The sequence below is a fragment of the Dendrobates tinctorius genome, unplaced genomic scaffold (assembly GCF_039654945.1).
Source record: "Dendrobates tinctorius isolate UK_male_01 unplaced genomic scaffold, ASM3965494v1 ptg000025l, whole genome shotgun sequence".
NCBI lineage: Eukaryota > Metazoa > Chordata > Amphibia > Anura > Dendrobatidae > Dendrobates > Dendrobates tinctorius.
In genome coordinates this window covers 3,068,558-3,088,928 of record NW_027361693.1, presented here as the reverse complement: position 1 = coordinate 3,088,928, position 20,371 = coordinate 3,068,558, and the positions used below count along the sequence as shown (strand labels likewise).

Here is a 20,371-nt window from a genome sequence, read left to right as displayed (position 1 = left end):
AGGATTCTCTGAGGACGTGTCTTTTGGCAGCTCTGCTTTATTACCCTTGAGCAATGTCCCCTTGGTAAAGAGCATAAAAATTAGCACTAAATAAAAAGATCCATATCTCTGGAATCGTACGGTGGATTTAAAAAATGAAAAAAAAAAAACACAATAAAAACCCTGGAATTTTCAGGGGGCAGTGGAAATAAAACTAGCAAAATCCAGCCACGGCTGACCTGGTGGCAGGTCCTCTTTTAAAGGGTAATTATCTTTAATTTCATACCAGGACACTACCTTGTTAATCTCAAGTAGTCTTAGTTTTTTTTTCTCTATTTCCATTTGTAATTTGATGGAATAAATTAATTTAACCAAACAAATGACATATAATCCTCTCCCATTAATAATGATACTACATGTAAGCTTCATGACCATTGCAAATCCAAGTATCTCCCACTATGAGATGGTAAAGGCGCTCGATCTGAATGCTATCATAGCCCTTTTTGTGGCAGAAAATGTAATAATTTCTAATTTATATCAGGTCAGTAGCTGAAAAAGCGCCATAATGGCAATGTGCATATACTGATATTTACCATTAACGTGGTAGACACGTGTCTGCCTCCCAGCTGCTCAGTGCGCGGACAGATGGTGGGCACAAAGAGGCTTACATTGCTTATGTAGAATAGTAATTATAGGTACAATAAGTCTAATTGAATATGATAATCTGCAAATCCAATGGTCCTGTAACGGGACTCAATGAGTCTGCTAGAGAAGAATGGTGGGGAAAACTGCTCTAATATATACAGTGGGGAAAAAAAGTATTTATTCAGTCAGCAATAGTGCAAGTTCCACCACTTAAAAAGATGAGAGGCGTCTGTAATTTACATCATAGGTAGACCTCAACTATGGGAGACAAACTGAGAAAAAAAAATCCAGAAAATCACATTGTCTGTTTTTTTTTCATTTTATTTGCATATTATGGTGGAAAATAAGTATTTGGTCAGAAACAAGCAATCAAGATTTCTGGCTCTCACAGACCTGTAACTTCTTCTTTAAGAGTCTCCTCTTTCCTCCACTCATTACCTGTAGTAATGGCACCTGTTTAAACTTGTTATCAGTATAAAAAGACACCTGTGCACACCCTCAAACAGTCTGACTCCAAACCCCACTATGGTGAAGACCAAAGAGCTGTCAAAGGACACCAGAAACAAAATTGTAGCCCTGCACCAGGCTGGGAAGACTGAATCTGCAATAGCCAACCAGCTTGGAGTGAAGAAATCAACTGTGGGAGCAATAATTAGAAAATGGAAGACATACAAGACCACTGATAATCTCCCTCGATCTGGTTCTCCACGCAAAATCCCACCCCGTGGGGTCAGAATGATCACAAGAACGGTGAGAAAAAATGCCAGAACCACGCGGGGGGACCTAGTGAATGAACTGCAGAGAGCTGGGACCAATGTAACAAGGCCTACCATAAGTAACACACTACGCCACCATGGACTCAGATCCTGCAGTGCCAGACGTGTCCCACTGCTTAAGCCTGTACATGTCCGGGCCCGTCTGAAGTTTGCTAGAGAGCATTTGGATGATCCAGAGGAGTTTTGGGAGAATGTCCTATGGTCTGATGAAACCAAACTGCAACTGTTTGGTAGAAACACAACTTGTCGTGTTTGGAGGAAAAAGAATACTGAGTTGCATCCATCAAACACCATACCTACTGTAAAGCATGGTGGTGGAAACATCATGCTTTGGGGCTGTTTCTCTGCAAAGGGGCCAGGATGACTGATCCGGGTACATGAAAGAATGAATGGGGCCATGTATCGTGAGATTTTGAGTGCAAACCTCCTTCCATCAGCAAGGGCATTGAAGATGAAACGTGGCTGGGTCTTTCTACATGACAATGATCCAAAGCACACCGCCAGGGCAACGAAGGAGTGGCTTCGTAAGAAGCATTTCAAGGTCCTGGAGTGGCCTAGCCAGTCTCCAGATCTCAACCCTATAGAAAACCTTTGGAGGGAGTTGAAAGTCCGTGTTACCAAGCGAAAAGCCAAAAACATCACTGCTCTAGAGGAGATCTGCATGGAGGAATGGGCCAACATACCAACAACAGTGTGTGGCAACCTTGTGAAGACTTACAGAAAACGTTTGACCTCTGTCATTGCCAACAAAGGATATATCACAAAGTATTGAGATGAAATTTTGTTTCTGACCAAATACTTATTTTCCACCATAATAAGCAAATAAAATGAAAAAAAAACAGACAATGTGATTTTCTGGATTTTTTTTTCTCAGTTTGTCTCCCATAGTTGAGGTCTACCTATGATGTAAATTACAGACGCCTCTCATCTTTTTAAGTGGTGGAACTTGCACTATTGCTGACTGACTAAATACTTTTTTTCCCCACTGTATATATAGTACCATGTTAATGCAAATATTTCAATAATATCTACATTTTTGGCTCAGAATAAAATAGAACTCCAGACAAGTGGTTAGTACTACTATCCATTACATCAGAGTGGATGATAATAAAGCTCTATGCGCCCATTAAAGAAAGTTTTATGACAGTATTCTGTCGTAAAAAGCATTGAAAAGTCATATAATATTACTGTACTAAAACTAAGCGACTTATCCGTAATAAACAGACTCCAACCCTATCCATTGTATTGAAGCATCTAATGAGCATGTGCAAAGATCATTGTGAATGGAGGGGGAGCAGGTCAGCTGTGACATCATCGCCCATTTTGATTGGTGGATCCTGTGTTATCAGCTGTTTATAGAGGTGTTACCAGTCATTGTAACCCTACCTCTACTGATAAGAAAACTCCTGGAAACCCCTCTTGTAGACAGGAAGTATGAGTCTAGAATAGCTTGAGCAGCTTGTGTGAAAAATTACAATATTATTCATTTTGCTTTACATACCCTGATAGGATTGTTTTTAAACACATGTAACACAAAACCTGACTTAAACAGTAGGGTATTTTGTGATAAGATATTCTCTTTAAATGGAATGTATGAGCTCTATATTTTTTCTACTAACTAAAACCAGATACTTGGTGTAAACTGATTTTATCAGTTGTCATGTGCCCCTGACAGCAGCGAGTGGATTTGCCATCCACCCCTGGCTGTTAACTTGTTAAATGCCGCTGTCAATTTCTGAAATCAGCATTTAACATACCCGTAGTGGAAGCACGACACAAACCCCGCCCATTGGCGCCCGTGTCACATGACCACAGGTCACTGATGGATTGGCATGACAACCCAGGGTCTGCAGGAGACCCCTGTGGTTGTCACTGCTGGATAACTATGGCGGGCACTCATAGCAGATGATCATTTTAAGTACACATAGCAGGGCTGAAGCCTTGCTCTGTGTACCATAGGCGATCAGAAGATCACATGGAGACAATTGAAGCAAGTAAAAAGTACAAAAAAAGTTTTTAAAAATATTTAAAAAATTATATACCATAATTTCCATGAGGATCCTGCGTAGACTTCTAATACAACCTAGGCAATTAGTAATAATGGCCTCTTTGTGTAGACTCCAAATATGGAAAATACTTATTATTCAGATTTAAGTTAAAATTCTTCCATCAACAACAAAATAAAAACTAGTTTGACCACCAGCACTTAAGGATTACCCTAAAGGCAGACACGGATAACTACTACATTGACGTCAATGAGAGCCGCATACTGTATTTGTTCTCTTCACTCCATATCCACATTACAATACCTCTATTATTTACTACGGCTTTTTGTTCTGTGACGGGTGTCTGTGCCAGCTAATTTTATGTCTGACAAGTGACATGTGTGCTAATCTGAAGGCTCGGAATGTAGTCCATATGCCTTATAGCGCAGATCATCCTAGTACACCTTAAAGAAATATTTTTACCATATGCCGATACATTTGAGCTTCTGTTATCAGAGATATACTTTAGAGCCGCAGTATGGTCCATAGGAAGACTAGACAGGACATGTTCATTGAGTTTAGGTTTCTAGGCATGCTCTGTGATCTGTGCATTGGTCACTGCGCAGAGAAGGGGAGGAGGCTAGCAGTAATCATCACCAATTGTGATAGTGGACTTCTTCATTGTCATCCTGTCTATGGGCCCCGTTACACGCTTCAATGTCCCAGCGATCCCACCAACGATCCAACGTGGATGGGATCGCTGGGACATAGCTGATCGCTGGTGAGCTGTCACATAGACAGCCCCACCAGCGATCAGGACCAGCGAGCAAGCTGGTTTCCAATGTAAACAGCGGGTATCTAAGAGCCGCGCGGCTCTTTAGATACCAGCTGTTTACTTTAGATACCCACTGTTTACCCTGGAAACCAGCATGCATGCTGGTTTCCAAGGTAAACAGCAGGTAACTAAGAGCCGCGCGGCTCCTAGATACCCGCTGTTTACATTGGAAACCAGCGTGCAGCGTAGCTGATCGTTGCTCTCCCGCTGCCACATGCAGTGATGCGTGCTGGCCAGCGGGAGACCAACGATCAAACAACGGCCCAGGACGATCCTGTACGATCAGCAATACCCGGCAGGGGGGCCGGTCGCTGATCCATGTCACACACAGAGATATCGCTGGCGAGATCGCTGTGGCGTCACAAAATCAGCGATCTCGCTGGCAACATCGCTGTGTGTGACGGGGCCTTATGATCCTAATTAAATAGTAAACCGATTAAGTGACCGCTTATTATTAGATGCAGTGAGTCATGACCAAAAGTGTAAGATTACAGAATTTTTTTGAAACATGGGAAATGAAAAAAATCAACAAAACTATGTCTAAAATGTGAACTGAAGATGCAAACAATAGGACTTTTTTGGTGACATATTCCCTTTAAACAGGAAAAAAAACAGAACAGCTTTTTTTTGGAAATTCTAACAAATGGTGCTTATCTAAGTCTAAATATGCTGTCTGATATGAATGTGATATAATGTGATTCTTATGAATATTGTATAAGGTTTTACAAGAAAATGTGTCTAGAGACGCATCATGAAGGTCAGAGAATAAAAATACTCTTTTTTACCATAAAGAATCATTTGAGATCACTTGAAAAATGACATTATTAAAAAATATTTTCTATTTGACCTTTAATAAAGAACCCTTCTGAATGACCTCATTGTGCACGTGTGTCCGACCCCAGTTCTTTTAGCTCTCATCAAAGCAAGACACATGTCTGCCCTCTACTTCGCCATGCGAACAAAAACTGCAGAGCACAAAGTGCTGCATATATTGACTTTAATAGCCACATGTCATCGGCAACATGTATGGAGAGCTTTCATGTGATCTGTTGTAGGGGTTAATTATGGCACTTAAAAAAAAAGAAAAAAGACTAACGCTGCTTTTGCTATGCATAACTACTCTCTCTCTCTCTCTCTATATATATTGTAGGGATTCGCTCTGGTAGGTAATGGCAGGGCTGCAGTAACGATGCAGCACACAGGCTTAAAGTCCAATTTCAGTGGTTTAATGTGACATTGCAAACAGCAGATTAACAGAAAGTAAGGAAAAACATAAATATACTCCAGCTTGGAGAACCACTGGTCCCAGACTCACCCGTTGCACGGGACGGGCTTAGCTAAGCGGCTGCCAGGTCGGCAGCATCCGCCCGGTGCCATTCCCAGGGTTGTTGAGAGTCTTGCTGCTATAGTCCTGCAGCACGGGGATCCTGTATACAAGTTCAGGCTAAGTCCAGCCAAGATCCTGTAACTTCCAGACATGCTCACTATTTGCCAAACACCAACCTCCATTACATACCCCATAACCCCTCCTACAAGTGAGGTAGACATCACATGGGCTGATCACGTGACCATGACAACATCGCAGGTCCTGTCTTTAGGGGAAAAACCCGGCCACACATTAACCTGCTGGGAGAAATGTATCTCCCATCCAGTAAAACACCCTTTACTGTACCACATATATACACTGCTCAAAAAAATAAAGGGAACACTTAAACAGCAGAATATAATTCCAAGTAAAACAAACTTCTGTGAAATCAAACTGTCCACTTAGGAAGCAACACTGATTGACAATCAATTTCACATGCTGTTGTGCAAATGGAATAGACAACAGATGGAAATTATTGGCAATTATCAAGACACCCTCAATAAAGGAGTGGTTCTGCAGGTGGGGACCACAGACCACATCTCAGTACCAATGCTTTCTGGCTGATGGTTTGGTCACTTTTGAATGTTGGTTGTGCCTTCACACTCGTGGTAGCATGAAACAGACTCTACAACACACACAAGTGGCTCAGGTAGTGCAGCTCATCCAGGATGGCACATCAATGTGAGCTGTGGCAAGAAGGTTTGCTGTGTCTGTCAGCGCAGAGTCCAGAGGCTGGAGGCGCTACCAAGAGACAGGCCAGTACACCAGGAGACATGGAGGGGGCCATAGGAGGGCTACAACCCAGCAGCAGGACCGCTACCTCAGCCTTTGTGCAAAGAGGAACAGGAGGAGCACAGCCACTGCTATATATATATATATATATATATATATACACTCACTGGCCACTTTATTAGGTACACCTGTCCAACTGTGTGTTAAGACTTAATTTCTAATCAGCCAATCACATGGCGGCAACTCAGTGCATTTAGGCATGTAGACATGGTCAAGACAATCTCCTGCAGTTCAAACCGAGCATCAGTATGGGGAAGAAAGGTGATTTGAGTGCCTTTGAACGTGGCATGATTGTTGGTGCCAGAAGGGCTGGTCTGAGTATTTCAGAAACTGCTGATCTACTGGGATTTTCACGCACAACCATCTCTAGGGTTTACAGAGAATGGTCCGAAAAAGAAAAAAAATCCAGTGAGCGGCAGTTCTGTGGCCGGAAATGCCTTGTTGATGCCAGAGGTCAGAGGAGAATGGGCAGACTGGTTCGAGCTGATAGAAAGGCAACAGTGACTCAAATTGCCACCCGTTACAACCAAGGTAGGCAGAAGAGCATCTCTGAACGCACAGTGCGTCGAACTTTGAGGCAGATGGGCTACAGCAGCAGAAGACCACACTGGGTACCACTCCTCTCAGCTAAGAACAGGAAACTGAGGCTACAATTTGCACAAGCTCATCGAAATTGGACAGTAGAAGATTGGAAAAACGTTGCCTGGTCTGATGAGTCTCGATTTCTGCTGCGACATTTGGATGGTAGGGTCAGAATTTGGCGTAAACAACATGAAAGCATGGATCCATCCTGCCTTGTATCAACGGTTCAGGCTGGTGGTGGTGGTGTCATGGTGTGGGGATTTTTTTCTGGGCACTCTTTGGGCCACTTGGTACCAATTGAGCATCGTTGCAACGCCACAGCCTACCTGAGTATTGTTGCTGACCATGTCCATCCCTTTATGACCACAATGTACCCAACATCTGATGGCTACTTTCAGCAGGATAATGCGCCATGTCATAAAGCTCGAATCATCTCAGATTGGTTTCTTGAACATGACAATGAGTTCACTGTACTCAAATGGCCTCCTCAGTCACCAGATCTCAATCCAATAGAGCATCTTTGGGATGTGGTGGAACGGGAGATTCGCATCAGGGATGTGCAGCCGACAAATCTGCGCCAACTGTGTGATGCCATCATGTCAATATGGTCCAAAATCTCTGAGGAATGCTTCCAGCACCTTGTTGAATCTCTGCCACGAAGAATTGAGGCAGTTCTGAAGGCAAAAGGGGGTCCAACCCGTTACTAGCATGGTGTACCTAATAAAGTGGCCAGTGAGTGTATACACTCAGTGGGGGAAATAAGTATTTGATCCCTTGCTGATTTTGTAAAAAACGCCTTGACTGCTGTGCTTGCCAACAAGGGTTTTGCCATCAAGTATTAAGTCAGAGAGATCAAATACTTATTTCTCACTGAAATGCAGATACATTTATACAATTTATACAATGTGATTTTCTGGATTTTATTTTTGATATTCTATCTCTCAATGTTAAAATTAACCTACCCTTAAAATTATAGACTGTTCATATCTTTGTCAGTGGGCAAACTTAAAATATCAGCAAGGGATCAAATACTTATTTCCCCCACTGTATATACACACATATAGACCCAACATGTGTCAGGGTGCATCTTTTTAGAGTACAGCACATGCTTTGTAGGCCGGTACACTGTATAATGCCTTCAAAGCAGATGAGATCATAAACCATGAATACTAGAAAGGGCTCATATGCACAGCAGAATATCCCATCGCTTACCTTTCATGTACAGAAAACTGTGGAAATACGGCAGTGTAACACAGCTGTAGACAGAATCTCGCCTGTAGGACAGTTCATCATCTGTGTCAAACCTTGAATCAAAGTCTTCTTCACTATCTTCAAACTGTAAATGCAGAAGCACAGTGTTATAAGACCTACACAAGAGTCGCAGAGGTGTAATCCTCACGTGAACAGTTGGTTACTGGTCAGGTTGGGAGAAATCTCATTTATTGTAACTGCATTTGGAGTTTAAACAATATATATATATATATATATATATATATATATATATATATACAGTGATATGTAAAAGTTTGGGCACCCCTATTAATGTTAACCTTTTTTCTTTATAACAATTTTGGTTTTTGCAACAGGTATTTCAGTTTCATATATCTAATAACTGATGGACTCAGTTATATTTCTGGATTCAAATGAGGTTTATTGTACTAACAGAAAATGTGCAATCTGCATTTAAACAAAATTTCACCGGTGCAAAAGTGTGGGCACCCTTATCATTTTCTTGATTTGAACACTCCTAACTACTTTTTACTGACTTCCTGAAGCACTAAATTGGTTTTGTAACCTCATTGAGCTTTGAACTTCATAGCCAGGTGTATCAAATCATGAGAAAAGGTATTTATAGTGGCCACTTGCAAGTAGTTCTCCTATTTGATTCTCCTATGAAGAGTGGCATCATGGGCTCCTCAAAACAACTCTCAAATGATCTGAAAACAAAGATTATTCAACATAGCTTTTCAGGGGAAGGATACAAAAAGTTGTCTCAGAGATTTATCCTGTCAGTTTCCACTGTGAGGAACATAGTAAGGAAATGGAAGAACACAGGTACAGTTCTTGTTAAGCCCAGAAGTGGCAGGCCAAGAAAAATATCAGAAAGGCAGAGAAGAAGAATGGTGAGAACAGTCAAGGACAATCCACAGACCACCTCCAAAGACCTGCAGCATCATCTTGCTGCAGATGGTGTCACTGTGCATCGGTCAACAATACAGCGCACTTTGCACAAGGAGAAGCTGTATGGGAGAGTGATGCGAAAGAAGCCGTTTCTGCAAGCACGCCACAAACAGAGTCGCCTGAGGTATGCAAAAGCACATTCGGACAAGCCAGTTACATTTTGGAAGAAGGTCCTGTGGACTGATGAAACAAAGATTGAGTTGTTTGGTCATACAAAAAGGCGTTATGCATGCGCTGTATTGTTGACCGATGCACAGTGACACCATCTGCAGCAAGATGATGCTGCAGGTCTTTGGAGGTGGTCTGTGGATTGTCCTTGACTGTTCTCACCATTCTTCTTCTCTGCCTTTCTGATATTTTTCTTGGCCTGCCACTTCTGGGCTTAACAAGAACTGTACCTGTGTTCTTCCATTTCCTTACTATGTTCCTCACAGTGGAAACTGACAGGTTAAATCTCTGAGACAACTTTTTGTATCCTTCCCCTGAAAAGCTATGTTGAATAATCTTTGTTTTCAGATCATTTGAGAGTTGTTTTGAGGAGCCCATGATGCCACTCTTCATAGGAGAATCAAATAGGAGAACTACTTGCAAGTGGCCACTTTAAATACCTTTTCTCATGATTTGATACACCTGGCTATGAAGTTCAAAGCTCAATGAGGTTACAAAACCAATTTAGTGCTTCAGGAAGTCAGTAAAAAGTAGTTAGGAGTGTTCAAATCAAGAAAACGATAAGGGTGCCCATACTTTTGCACCGGTCAAATTTTGTTTAAATGCAGATTGCACATTTTCTGTTACTACAATAAACCTCATTTGAATCCAGATATATAACTGAGTCCATCAGTTATTAGATATATGAAACTGAAATAGCTGTTGAAAAAACCAAGATTGTTATAAAGAAAAAAGGTTAACATTAATAGGGGTGCCCAAACTTTTACATATGACTGTATATATATATATATATATATATTTTATATATATATATATATATATATATATATATATATATATGCTTAGGATTGGCACAGAAGAAAGAATCAAAAAGCTCCTCATAATGCACAATCCCACCTGTAGGTGAATGTGGGCCCCCTTACCTCTTGGGCCCCTGTGCGACTGCTCAGGTCACAGTAATGGTATGTCCGCCCACAGTTAGTGGAATGAATAATATGAATTTTCAAAACATAATGAAATTTGCATAAAAACCTAACACAACCCATGTCCATTACCAGTAATTGGGGTTTCTGCAACCTTGTTTACTTGCATTAGAAAATTTCCTTATTCCTACATTATAATTTTTTGTGTCAAATTTTTTATAGAAAAGTTGAAAATTAGACCCCATTGAATGACAATGAGACTCATGCCACAGTATTAACCGGGCAAATTTTAATTTGAACATATCCTTAAAGGGTTTTTCCAGATTTGGACAAACACTGCCCCCTGTATGCAGTTTGCTTTAAAAAACAAACTGTCCTTGATTCACCCTCCCCAGGTCCGGGGCCAAGTTTACACCTTGTGGTCTCAGTTTCTGTTATTGTTTGCAGGGCTGATAGTTCGTTAACTCAGGCTGAGCTCAGTTATTGACTGAGGCTTTTTCAAAGTGACATTCACGCTGCAGACAATAACACACACCAGGAGCAGTGGTGGAGACACAGAGCTGGACAATAACACACACCATGAGCAGTCATGGAAACTCATAGCTGGACAATAACACACACCAGGAGCAGTGGTGGAGATTCAAAGCTGGACAATAACAGACACCAGGAGTAGTGGTGGAGACTCAAAGCTGTACAATAACAGACACAAACAGCAGTGGTGGAGAATTGGAGCTGTAAAATAACACACACCAGAAGCAGTGGTGGAGACTCAAGAGCTGGACAATAACAGACACCAGGAGCAGTGGTGAAGAATCGGAGCTGTAAAATAACACACACCAGAAGCAGTGGTGGAGACAGAGCTGAACAATAACAGACACCAGGAGCAGTTGTGGAGACTCAAAGCTAGACAATAACAGACACCAGGAGCAGTGGTGGAGACAGAGCTGGACAATAACAGACACCAGGAGCAGTGGTGGAGACTCAGAGCTGGACAATAACAGAAACAAGGAGCAGTGGTGGAGACTCAAAGCTGGACAATAACAGACACCAACAGCAGTGGTGGAGAATTGGAGCTGTAAAATAACACACACCAGAAGCAGTGGTGGAGACTCAAGAGCTGGACAATAACAGACACCAGGAGCAGTGGTGAAGAATCAGAGCTGTAAAATAACACACACTAGAAGTAGTGGTGGAGACAGAGCTGAACAATAACAGACACCAGGAGCAGTGGTGGAGACTCAGAGCTAGACAATAACAGACACCAGGAGCAGAGGTGGAGACAGAGCTGGACAATAACAGACATCAGGAGCAGTGGTGGTGAATCAGAGCTGTAAAATAACATACACCAAGAGCAGTTGTGGACACTCAGAGATGGACCATGGGAGGGTGAGTTAAATACAGTTTGTCTATTTTGTAAAACTCTAAATGGGGATCAGAGTCTTTGAGAAACTGTGAAAACCCTTTATGGATAAAAAACTTAATACTTACGAAACTACCAATAGAAAATAAGTTCTTCGTAAATTATAGTTAGGTCACAAAAACTCCGCAACTCGTCATGAATTTAAGATGGGTCGTCACGCCCCATCTTACCTCAGCTCTGCCCACTTTGTTGGGGCAGGGTGAAAATGGTGTTAGGATGCAAAAAGTAGCAACATTTTTGGGGCAGCCTCCAGTTGTATCAGTGACTCACAGTGGACCACAAATGTTTATTAAAAGACACAAGTAATTTCATAACAACAATTACCTAGAAGTAATAGTGATTGTTACTCAGAGAAGAAACTGAACAGAACCACAAAGTTATTGAAGAGTTTTGAATTTTGCATTTGGAAAGTTTCCACTCAGTTTCTGCTCTAAAATCGCTTAACCCCATCCCCGTGTGAACATAGCTTTATACTTTTTCATTGATCTCTCTGTATAGAGAATTATATAGTAGGTCCATGCTTCCTAGAGGACTAATAGAATGGTTAACTGTGCCAGCTTTTGTAAAGTATGCATTCAACAGGCCTCCATTCTGCCAGCCTGAAGTGATATTTTGTGTTCTGAGCAATTGATATTGCTGTCTTACCAGCGACTTCTTTCAACTGTTAATGGCTAAGCACAAAAGCAATGGAAAATATCTATTTTCTTTACTTTTTAGAGTTCCTGCCCATTGGAGGTTAAACTGTTTGCATTACACACAAAACAAAAAAGAATCTGTTAAAGTAAGGTAAAAAAAAGTTTTACAGATACGTCTGTATTCTTATAACTGTACAACTTATTCCACCGAACATCAGAAAGAGAAATCCCCTTTAAGAATTCAGTAAATATTATAGGGGTATCAAAAATTTCATAGCAGACTCATGTTTGAATGAGGAATTTATTCTTTTCAGATATTTCCAGCACTTATAAATGATTTAGGATTTGCATTTTTGTGTACTTCGTATATTATGGCATTGTATGTGTGAGCTGATTTCTAACGCCCATGAGTTTCCCTATGATCTATTTTTATCTGTCTGAAAAATATTGATTGGTTGTCTTGTTAATGGGAACTGATCAAGTGAAAAAACACTATTAACCTGCAGGTTAATAGCTTTCTGGACCTGCCCGGCGCTGTCACTTAGAGCACCCCCTGCTGGGAGGAAATTAACTTTATTCCCCCTGGCAGCGTTCGGACTTCAGTTACAGGGATGGTGCTGGCTTGAGGGCGCAGGTTCTGTTGCCGCTCTGTGTATAGTGAACAGCAGCTGTAACCACGCCCCAACCCTTAGTGACCTAAGCTCCGCATTAGGACCGGCTGTCAATCAGGGTTGGGGGTGCGGTTACAGACGATGCTCTCTATATACAGAGCCGTGACTGAAACCGAGCCAGCCCGCCCCTGTGATTGAATGTTGAACATTGCCGGAGGAATAAAGATCATTTCCTTCCAGTAGCTGGGCTCTACTTGCTGGCAGTGGCACCAGTCAGGTTCAGAATGCTATTAGACTGCAGATTAAGCCCATATCTGCAGGTTAATATTATTTTTTATGTGACAAGTTCCCTTTAAGTTAAATTTTCACTAAAGCTGGAGTCACACATAGCGACTCACCAGCGATCCCGACAACGATATCAACGTGTCAGGATCGCTGGTAAGTCGCTATGCGCTGGTGAGCTGTCAAACAGACAGCTTCACCAGCGGTCAGCACAGCGACGCCGAGCGCCCGGTGTCGCTGTGTACGTTAGTTACCAGCGCGCTGATGCAGGGAGCTGGTAACTAAGGTACACATCGGGTATCTAAGGGACGTGCGTCCCTTAGAAACCCGATGTGTACTTTAGTTACCAGCTCCCTGCATCAGCGCGCTGGTAACTAACGTACACATCGGGTATCTAAGGGACGCACGCCCCTTAGATACCCGATGTGTACGTTAGTTACCAGCTGATCGCTGGTCTCCCGCCTGTTACACACAGCGATGCATGATGGCCAGCGGGAGACCAGCGACCAAAAAAATGTCCTGGGCTTTCCTACAGCGATCAGCGATACCGGCAGGGGGGCCCGTCGCTGATTGCTGTCACACACAGCGATCTCGCTGGTGAGATCGCTGTTGTATCACTAAACTTGTTACTCAGTAGCGATCTCGCTAGCGAGATCGCTATGTGTGACGGGGCCTTTACAGATCTACAAAAAGAGTTGTTATCAGACAGACTGATTATGGGTCTATAAAAAAGAGGGGTTATCAGACCATCTTTCCACTTAGTCACTATAGGAGAAATGTTGCGTTTTTTAACATTTATTTGTAATACATGATCACGACAAGTAACCAGGAATGAAAGGTGGTAAGTTGCTGACTGCTGGGGGTCCCCTTTGGATGCCAGGAACAGGGCTCTGGAGTCTGAGCTTGAATGAAGTGATGGTCCCGCATAAGAACCATCGCTTTATTAATTTATGTGACTGGACAGTAGAGATAGCTGAGCATTGTTCTCATTGTTCTTGGGCTCCATCAGGCCCACAGACATGAAATATTATTGTCTTGACTGAAGTCCATATAAGCTACAACACGTTTGCAATTTTTCTTGTAAAAAAGGACAAGAAAATTCATCTGCTGTAATTTTCTAGATATTTTGTTGCTCAAACGGCTGCAGAAATGCTAAGTAATTAAAGTCTCACAATTGTCTCACAATTGCCACTGCAATCGAGAATTCTCACAAACATCAAAATAAAAATCTTAGTATAGTGATCCAATTATCACACAAATATGACTGTTTCTATAAAACATCTCATGTATACATAAGTGCAGAGAAAACATTAGTAGTAGAAGTAAAGGGACACACTGAAAGTGAAACTTACTGATGACTGAGCTCCTTCTGAGCTAAATCTGTAGGCCGAAGAACTGTTGTATGTTCCTATGGAGCACTGATAGTCTGGAGACCACTGGCTGCTGTGGGAGTTAGAGAATGTCACACTGCTTCCAGAGGGAATGGCACCCTCTTGGTAATCATCATGGTCATAGTCATAATCTCCATCAGGAATAATGAGGTTTTCAAGGCCCTGCAGGCGATCTGGTTGCTTTTCTGGTACACAGTATGTAGACTCTCCTCCGGCAACTTTTTTTGCAGTTTTTGGATCTTGTCCAGGAGCAAGTAATATATTGTTTGGCCCAGCTTCAGCAGCCGGTCCAAGAGTATAATTCATGTAAGGGTCCTCTTCTGAAGAGTCATCACTGGTTCTAATACCACTAGTTCTTTGGTCAGAGTGACCATGTTCACTTGGATTTGGCGAATCCTTAAATGCGTCATCATCAGCTTCAAAGCCCTCATCGACCTCCTCTTCAGGGTAAGGTTGACTAAAGTTAAAAGTCGGTTTCTCACAGCTGGCAATGCATTTGAGATCCTCTGGAAATACATCACTTACAGATAGGGACATTTCAATATTCTTAACACATTCATCAATCTCATCAAAGTTTAAGGACTCGAGAAACTCCTGGGCTGCTTTGCAGGCCTCTTCTTCTAGACGTTTCAGCTCATCATCGCGGAGTTGTTGCAGCCGCTGTAAAGATGCTTCCGTTAAGGATAATTCTTGTTTCTCCTTAATGCGTTGCAAGTCATCAATTTCTTTCTCTAATCTGAGAATTTCTTCCACTTGTCTGTTTTCTTTTTGTTTTTCTACTTCTCGACTTTTCTTTGTCTCTTTTTCGGCTTCCAACATGGCAGCAAGCTCTTTCTGTCTCTTTGCTTCTTCAGCCTACAGTTAAGTACATGAAAATGTTACACGCAAAATAAAAGCTAATATCAAATACCGTATTTGTATTTTTGTCATGAATTACAATCACTAATATTCACAAAATTAAAGTATAATGCGCTTCTCTGTTCGGCTTTAATAACACCGATGAGGAAAAAATCCACATATTAGCAAAACAAACACAACTTTCATTAAAATATGAAACAGGCCGCAAGACAGAACATGAGAACAATGGATGACAAATAAGCAAGGCACAGGTCAACTGATAACAAGAAAAGACTAGATCTTGCTAGCACAGCAACTGTACCCAAGTGTTACGGAAGGAACAAAAGACTGAAAAGCCGTTGCTTCTTACAAATTATTTATCATTCACATATTGTAACTATCATCTGGAATTATATAAATTGTATCACAAATCTATATTAAAACGAGAATAGTTCAAAATACCTTTGCTTCTGACACATGTATCATACTGGGACACACAGGTTGGGTCTAGATATGTCGAGATAAGGGTGGTGAGGGTTGAACTATTCTATTGCATAAGCATAAATGCAAAAAAAAAACCTTGAAGAGTTGACTTCTCTTAAGGCTAGCTTCCCACGGCAAGTATTTACTGTGGCCCTCCGACAGTGGAAGTCCTACAGTGATACCTGCAGTGAAATCATAGTGAAAGAGGTACGGAGAAAATGCACATTTTCCCGCCTATATCCGCAGCATATATTTTGCAGCACGTGCATAAGATTTCTTAAAATCCCGTGCGCTTAGCTGTCACTGTAAAAGCAGTGTATTTTACACAATCACACACACCATGGAAAATCCACTATGTTTTCTCACAGTGGGAACTTAAGACTTAGTGTTCTCCAAGTGCAGCGACAACATGCAATATTGTGGAATTATTGAAGATAACCTGAGAGGAGATTCTTGCTTACCTAACAACCGGCAACAAGAATCTGATACTGAAGGTGTTATTACAGCCATGTATGTTTTCCTGTGAGATGCTAAAGAAAACGTGCTTTGAAAAGCATGAATCTGTCCAAAAAAGAACTTCTCGAGTTTCCTCTCTCAGCTGACCTACCTATACCTGATATTGCAGTTGCCTTGGGTGGGTCGATCATAACTCCTAAGCAGCACGCTTGCTGTCTTGGTTTCAGATTTTACACAAAACTTTCCTTTATTCCCTATAGCTAATCACTAATTTTACCTGCACCTTAAAAATATCTGCACAGTTTGACCTTTTCTGACCTTTGAAACTACAAAAAAATCGAACTGTTCTTATTCATTTTTGCCTGAACTACTGCAACTCTCTTGATCGGTCTACCACTTACCAAACTTTCTCCTCTTCAATCTGTCCGGAATGCGACAGCCAGGGTCATATTTCTGTCTTGCCGCTTCACTGATGCCTCCGCCCTGTGTCAGTCATTGCGCTGATTACCCATTCGCTACAGAATACATTATAAACTTATCTTTCTCACCCACAAAGCGCTCCTCAGTTCTACACCACCCTACGTCTCCTCCCTGATCTCTGTTCATCACCCGACTTATGCTCTCCGTTTTGCAACTCATTGAAAACTAACATCCTCCATAATTTGCCACTTCGCTCTCCAAGACTTCTCTTGTGCTGTGCCAGTTTTCAGGTATGCACTACCCTGGATGATCCAATTAATACCTAACCATTGCTTTTTTAAGTGTGACTTAAAAACACATCTCATCTTAGACAGGCCTATAACCTCACTTCACTAATCTAACTCTTCCCTGTTTCTTCTTTCTAAACTTTCCTCAGAATGTTGTCCTCTTAGTCATCTGTCTCCACTTCCTCAGTGCACTCAGTACCATTTCGTAACTGCACTTTGACAGATCCTGGCTGATGACCGGCTCATGAAACTTGATATAATAACCACTATTAATTATAATGATAGCTGGACCGTACATAACAAGCACGTTCTACCTATTGTGTCTCCCCTATTTCATTATAGATTGTAAGCTTGAGAGCAGGGCCCTCACTCTTCCTGTAACTGTTAAACTACAATTTTGTCCCTGATGTCTTAAGAAAGTTCTTTGGACTTGGCCATGGTGGAGAGGTTGAAGTGTGACTGATTGTCTTTTATACAGGTAACGAATTCAAATGGGTGCATTTAATACAGGAAATAAGTACAAAGTAGGAGGGATTATTAAAGAAAAACTAACAGGTCTGTGAGAGCCAGACTTCTTGCTGGTTGGTAGGTGATCAAATACTTATTCCATGCAATAAAATGCAAATTAATTATGTAAAAATCATACAATTTTATTTTCTAGATTATTTTTGTATTCTGTCTCTCAGAGTTAAAATGTACCTATGATGAAAATGACAGACCTCTCCATTCTTTGTAGGTGGGAAAACTTGCAAAATCGGGAGTGTATCAAATACTTATTTTCCCCACTGTATGTGTTACTATGTAATGTCTTTATTGTGGAATATATTGTTGGTACTATATAAATAAAATTATTATTATTGTTAATATTAATAAAAGCCAGCCATGTGTGTACATAGGAAGAAAACTGTCAATTAACTGGAGGAGGAGAAGCCCGCCAAGGGCCATGTGACTTAAGGCCCCGTCACACATAGCGATCCCGCTAGCGAGATTGCTGCAGAGTCACAAGTTTTGTGACACAACAGCAATCTCACCAGTGAGATCACTGTGTGTGACAGCGATCAGCGACCGCCCCCCCTGCCGGTATCGCTGATCGCTGAAGGAAAGTCCTGGACTTTTTTTTGGTCGCTGGTCTCCCGCTGGCCACCATGCATCGCTGCGTGTGACAGACGGGAGACCAGCGATTTGCTGGTAACTAATGTACACATCGGGTATCCAAGGGACGTGTGTCCCTTAGATCCCTGAGGAAGGTGCCAGGAAGGGCGCCGAAACGTGTAGGAAGGAATAAAGCAGTACTTTGTTACTACATCTTGCATCCCAGGTGATTTTGTGGATTCAGCAGCGCGGACTGTGGCACATCTTGCTTCCCATATTCTCTGGCACATCGGGTATCTAGGGACGCACGTCCCTTGGATACCCGATGTGTACGTTAGTTACCAGCTTCCTGCATCAGCGCGCTGGTTACTAACGTGCACAGCGACGCCGGGCGCTGGGCGTCGCTGTGCTGATCGCTGGTGAAGCTGTCTGTTTGACAGCTCAGCAGCGATCACATAGCGATTCACCAGTGATCCTGACACATTGCTATCGTTGTCAGGATCGCTGGTGAGTCGCTATGTGTGACTCCAGCCTTAGATAACTAGTCCAAGGATGGTCCCCAACAGCTTCTTCCTGTCCCACTCTCAGACTAGTCTTTCTATATGTAAGCTAGGTGAAATGCCGATGACCTGTCATCTGAGACAAATAGTCCACGGCCACCTTTTCCTCAGAAATGCTACAACGTTTCAGAGTTAATGATACTTTGCTGCAATAATGTCAGATTTGCACTATGGGTGGCTCAGACAGCTTGTCAGGTTTCCTTTACAGGATTTTTAGCATATCAAGTTTAATCTTAAAGGAGTAATCCAACCTCGTACATTTTTGACATTTTCACAGAACATGCTATAAATGTATAGGAGATGTAGGTGCCACCAACCGGCAGCAGTCAGTGAAGAGGTGTTCGGACTTCCCATTCATTTGTGTGGCAGTTCCCACCATCTCTGGACTGACAGTAGCATGTGTCTGGGCCCTGTTCTGGAGGCAGATGCAGGACCATTGGTGGGACCCACATCTTCTAAACTTTTTGGTTGCACTGTGGCTACACCTGAAATTTATAAAAAGGGACTACCCCTTTACGTTTCCAGATCTCTGCCTCTTGCACCAATTGAATGGGAAGATTTATTGTTTACTTCCAGGGGGTGCAAGTCATTTTGTCCCACTCATGCACCGTTAGCTGTAAATGATCCGAGAACCATCAACAACATCACATCTCCAGGATTTACGGTATATTTATCCACTGGAAATAAATGATAAACCTTTTGATTTAATGACTTTAAAATTGTAAAGATTTAACATACAAAGTATTTTAAAATGCTCACAAGGCTTTCAATAGAATAATATTAAACTATTGCTTTATGCAGCGGATGCAGTAACATAATATAGAACCCTCCTTCACTAGAAGATCTTGCTGAAATGACAATGTTGAACCATAGATCAATCATTCAATAAAATGCTATAAAATGATATACTAGCAGGAGGACACCCCAGTCAACCTACAACTATATACTGTAAGACCAATGTTAGCTTAGAGGCCATGTTGCTATGCCGTTTCTCCGGTTGCTTAGGAATGTATCACATATCGTATTAAAGGTCAGGCCAAGATTACATTCAGCTGAGTGTCAAGTATAAGGTTTGTCTGCAGCGGGTATTTATGGGATGGTAATAAATCAGATGTCCCATACATGTGTACCGCGGCAGTGTGCAGACGTCTGTCTGTGTCCATTAATGCAAACCAAAAGACGCCGCTATGAAGAGTGATTAAACACAAGCACGAGCTACATATTAGCGGACATAGTCCTCTCTGTAAGACAAGGACGAATATATGCAAAATAATTACAAAGAAACTATAATACTTTATATGTCTGCTGTTTGATATTGAAAATTGCTTACTATTTATTATACTCACTTATGTAGCGCCATTAATTCCACAGCGCCTTACAGACATTATCATTGCTGTTCCCATTGGGGCTCACAATCTAAGTTCCCTTTCAATATGTCTTTGGAATATTATTACTACATCTAATCCTTTCATCTCAGAAACATGCCATCCTCCAGGCTTAGGAAAGCAGACATCAGTGGTCAGTCATTTGCTTACCTGCTTGGCGAGCAGTTCTGCCTCTCGCCTTTGTCTTTCTCTGTAAGAGGATAGTCAGCATTAGTAGATGCGTTTTCCAGACTTACACCGGGCGCATACACAATGATCTTTCATTGATTTTACAACCCAT

The 20,371-nt window shown here is 41.8% G+C and overlaps 1 protein-coding gene across 1 annotated transcript in view; it reads right to left on the bottom strand.

Moving 5' to 3' along the window:
• MYO10 (myosin X) overlaps positions 1 to 20,371 on the bottom strand; it is a 254,463-nt gene that overhangs the window by 26,966 nt on the left and 207,126 nt on the right. The window contains exons 24-26 of the mRNA XM_073569433.1: positions 20,242 to 20,281; positions 14,533 to 15,426; positions 8,173 to 8,296 (exon numbers count right to left, since the gene is read on the bottom strand). Of these exons, the coding sequence (XP_073425534.1) occupies positions 8,173 to 8,296; positions 14,533 to 15,426; positions 20,242 to 20,281 (1,058 nt within the window). The remainder of the gene's footprint in view (positions 1 to 8,172; positions 8,297 to 14,532; positions 15,427 to 20,241; positions 20,282 to 20,371) is intronic.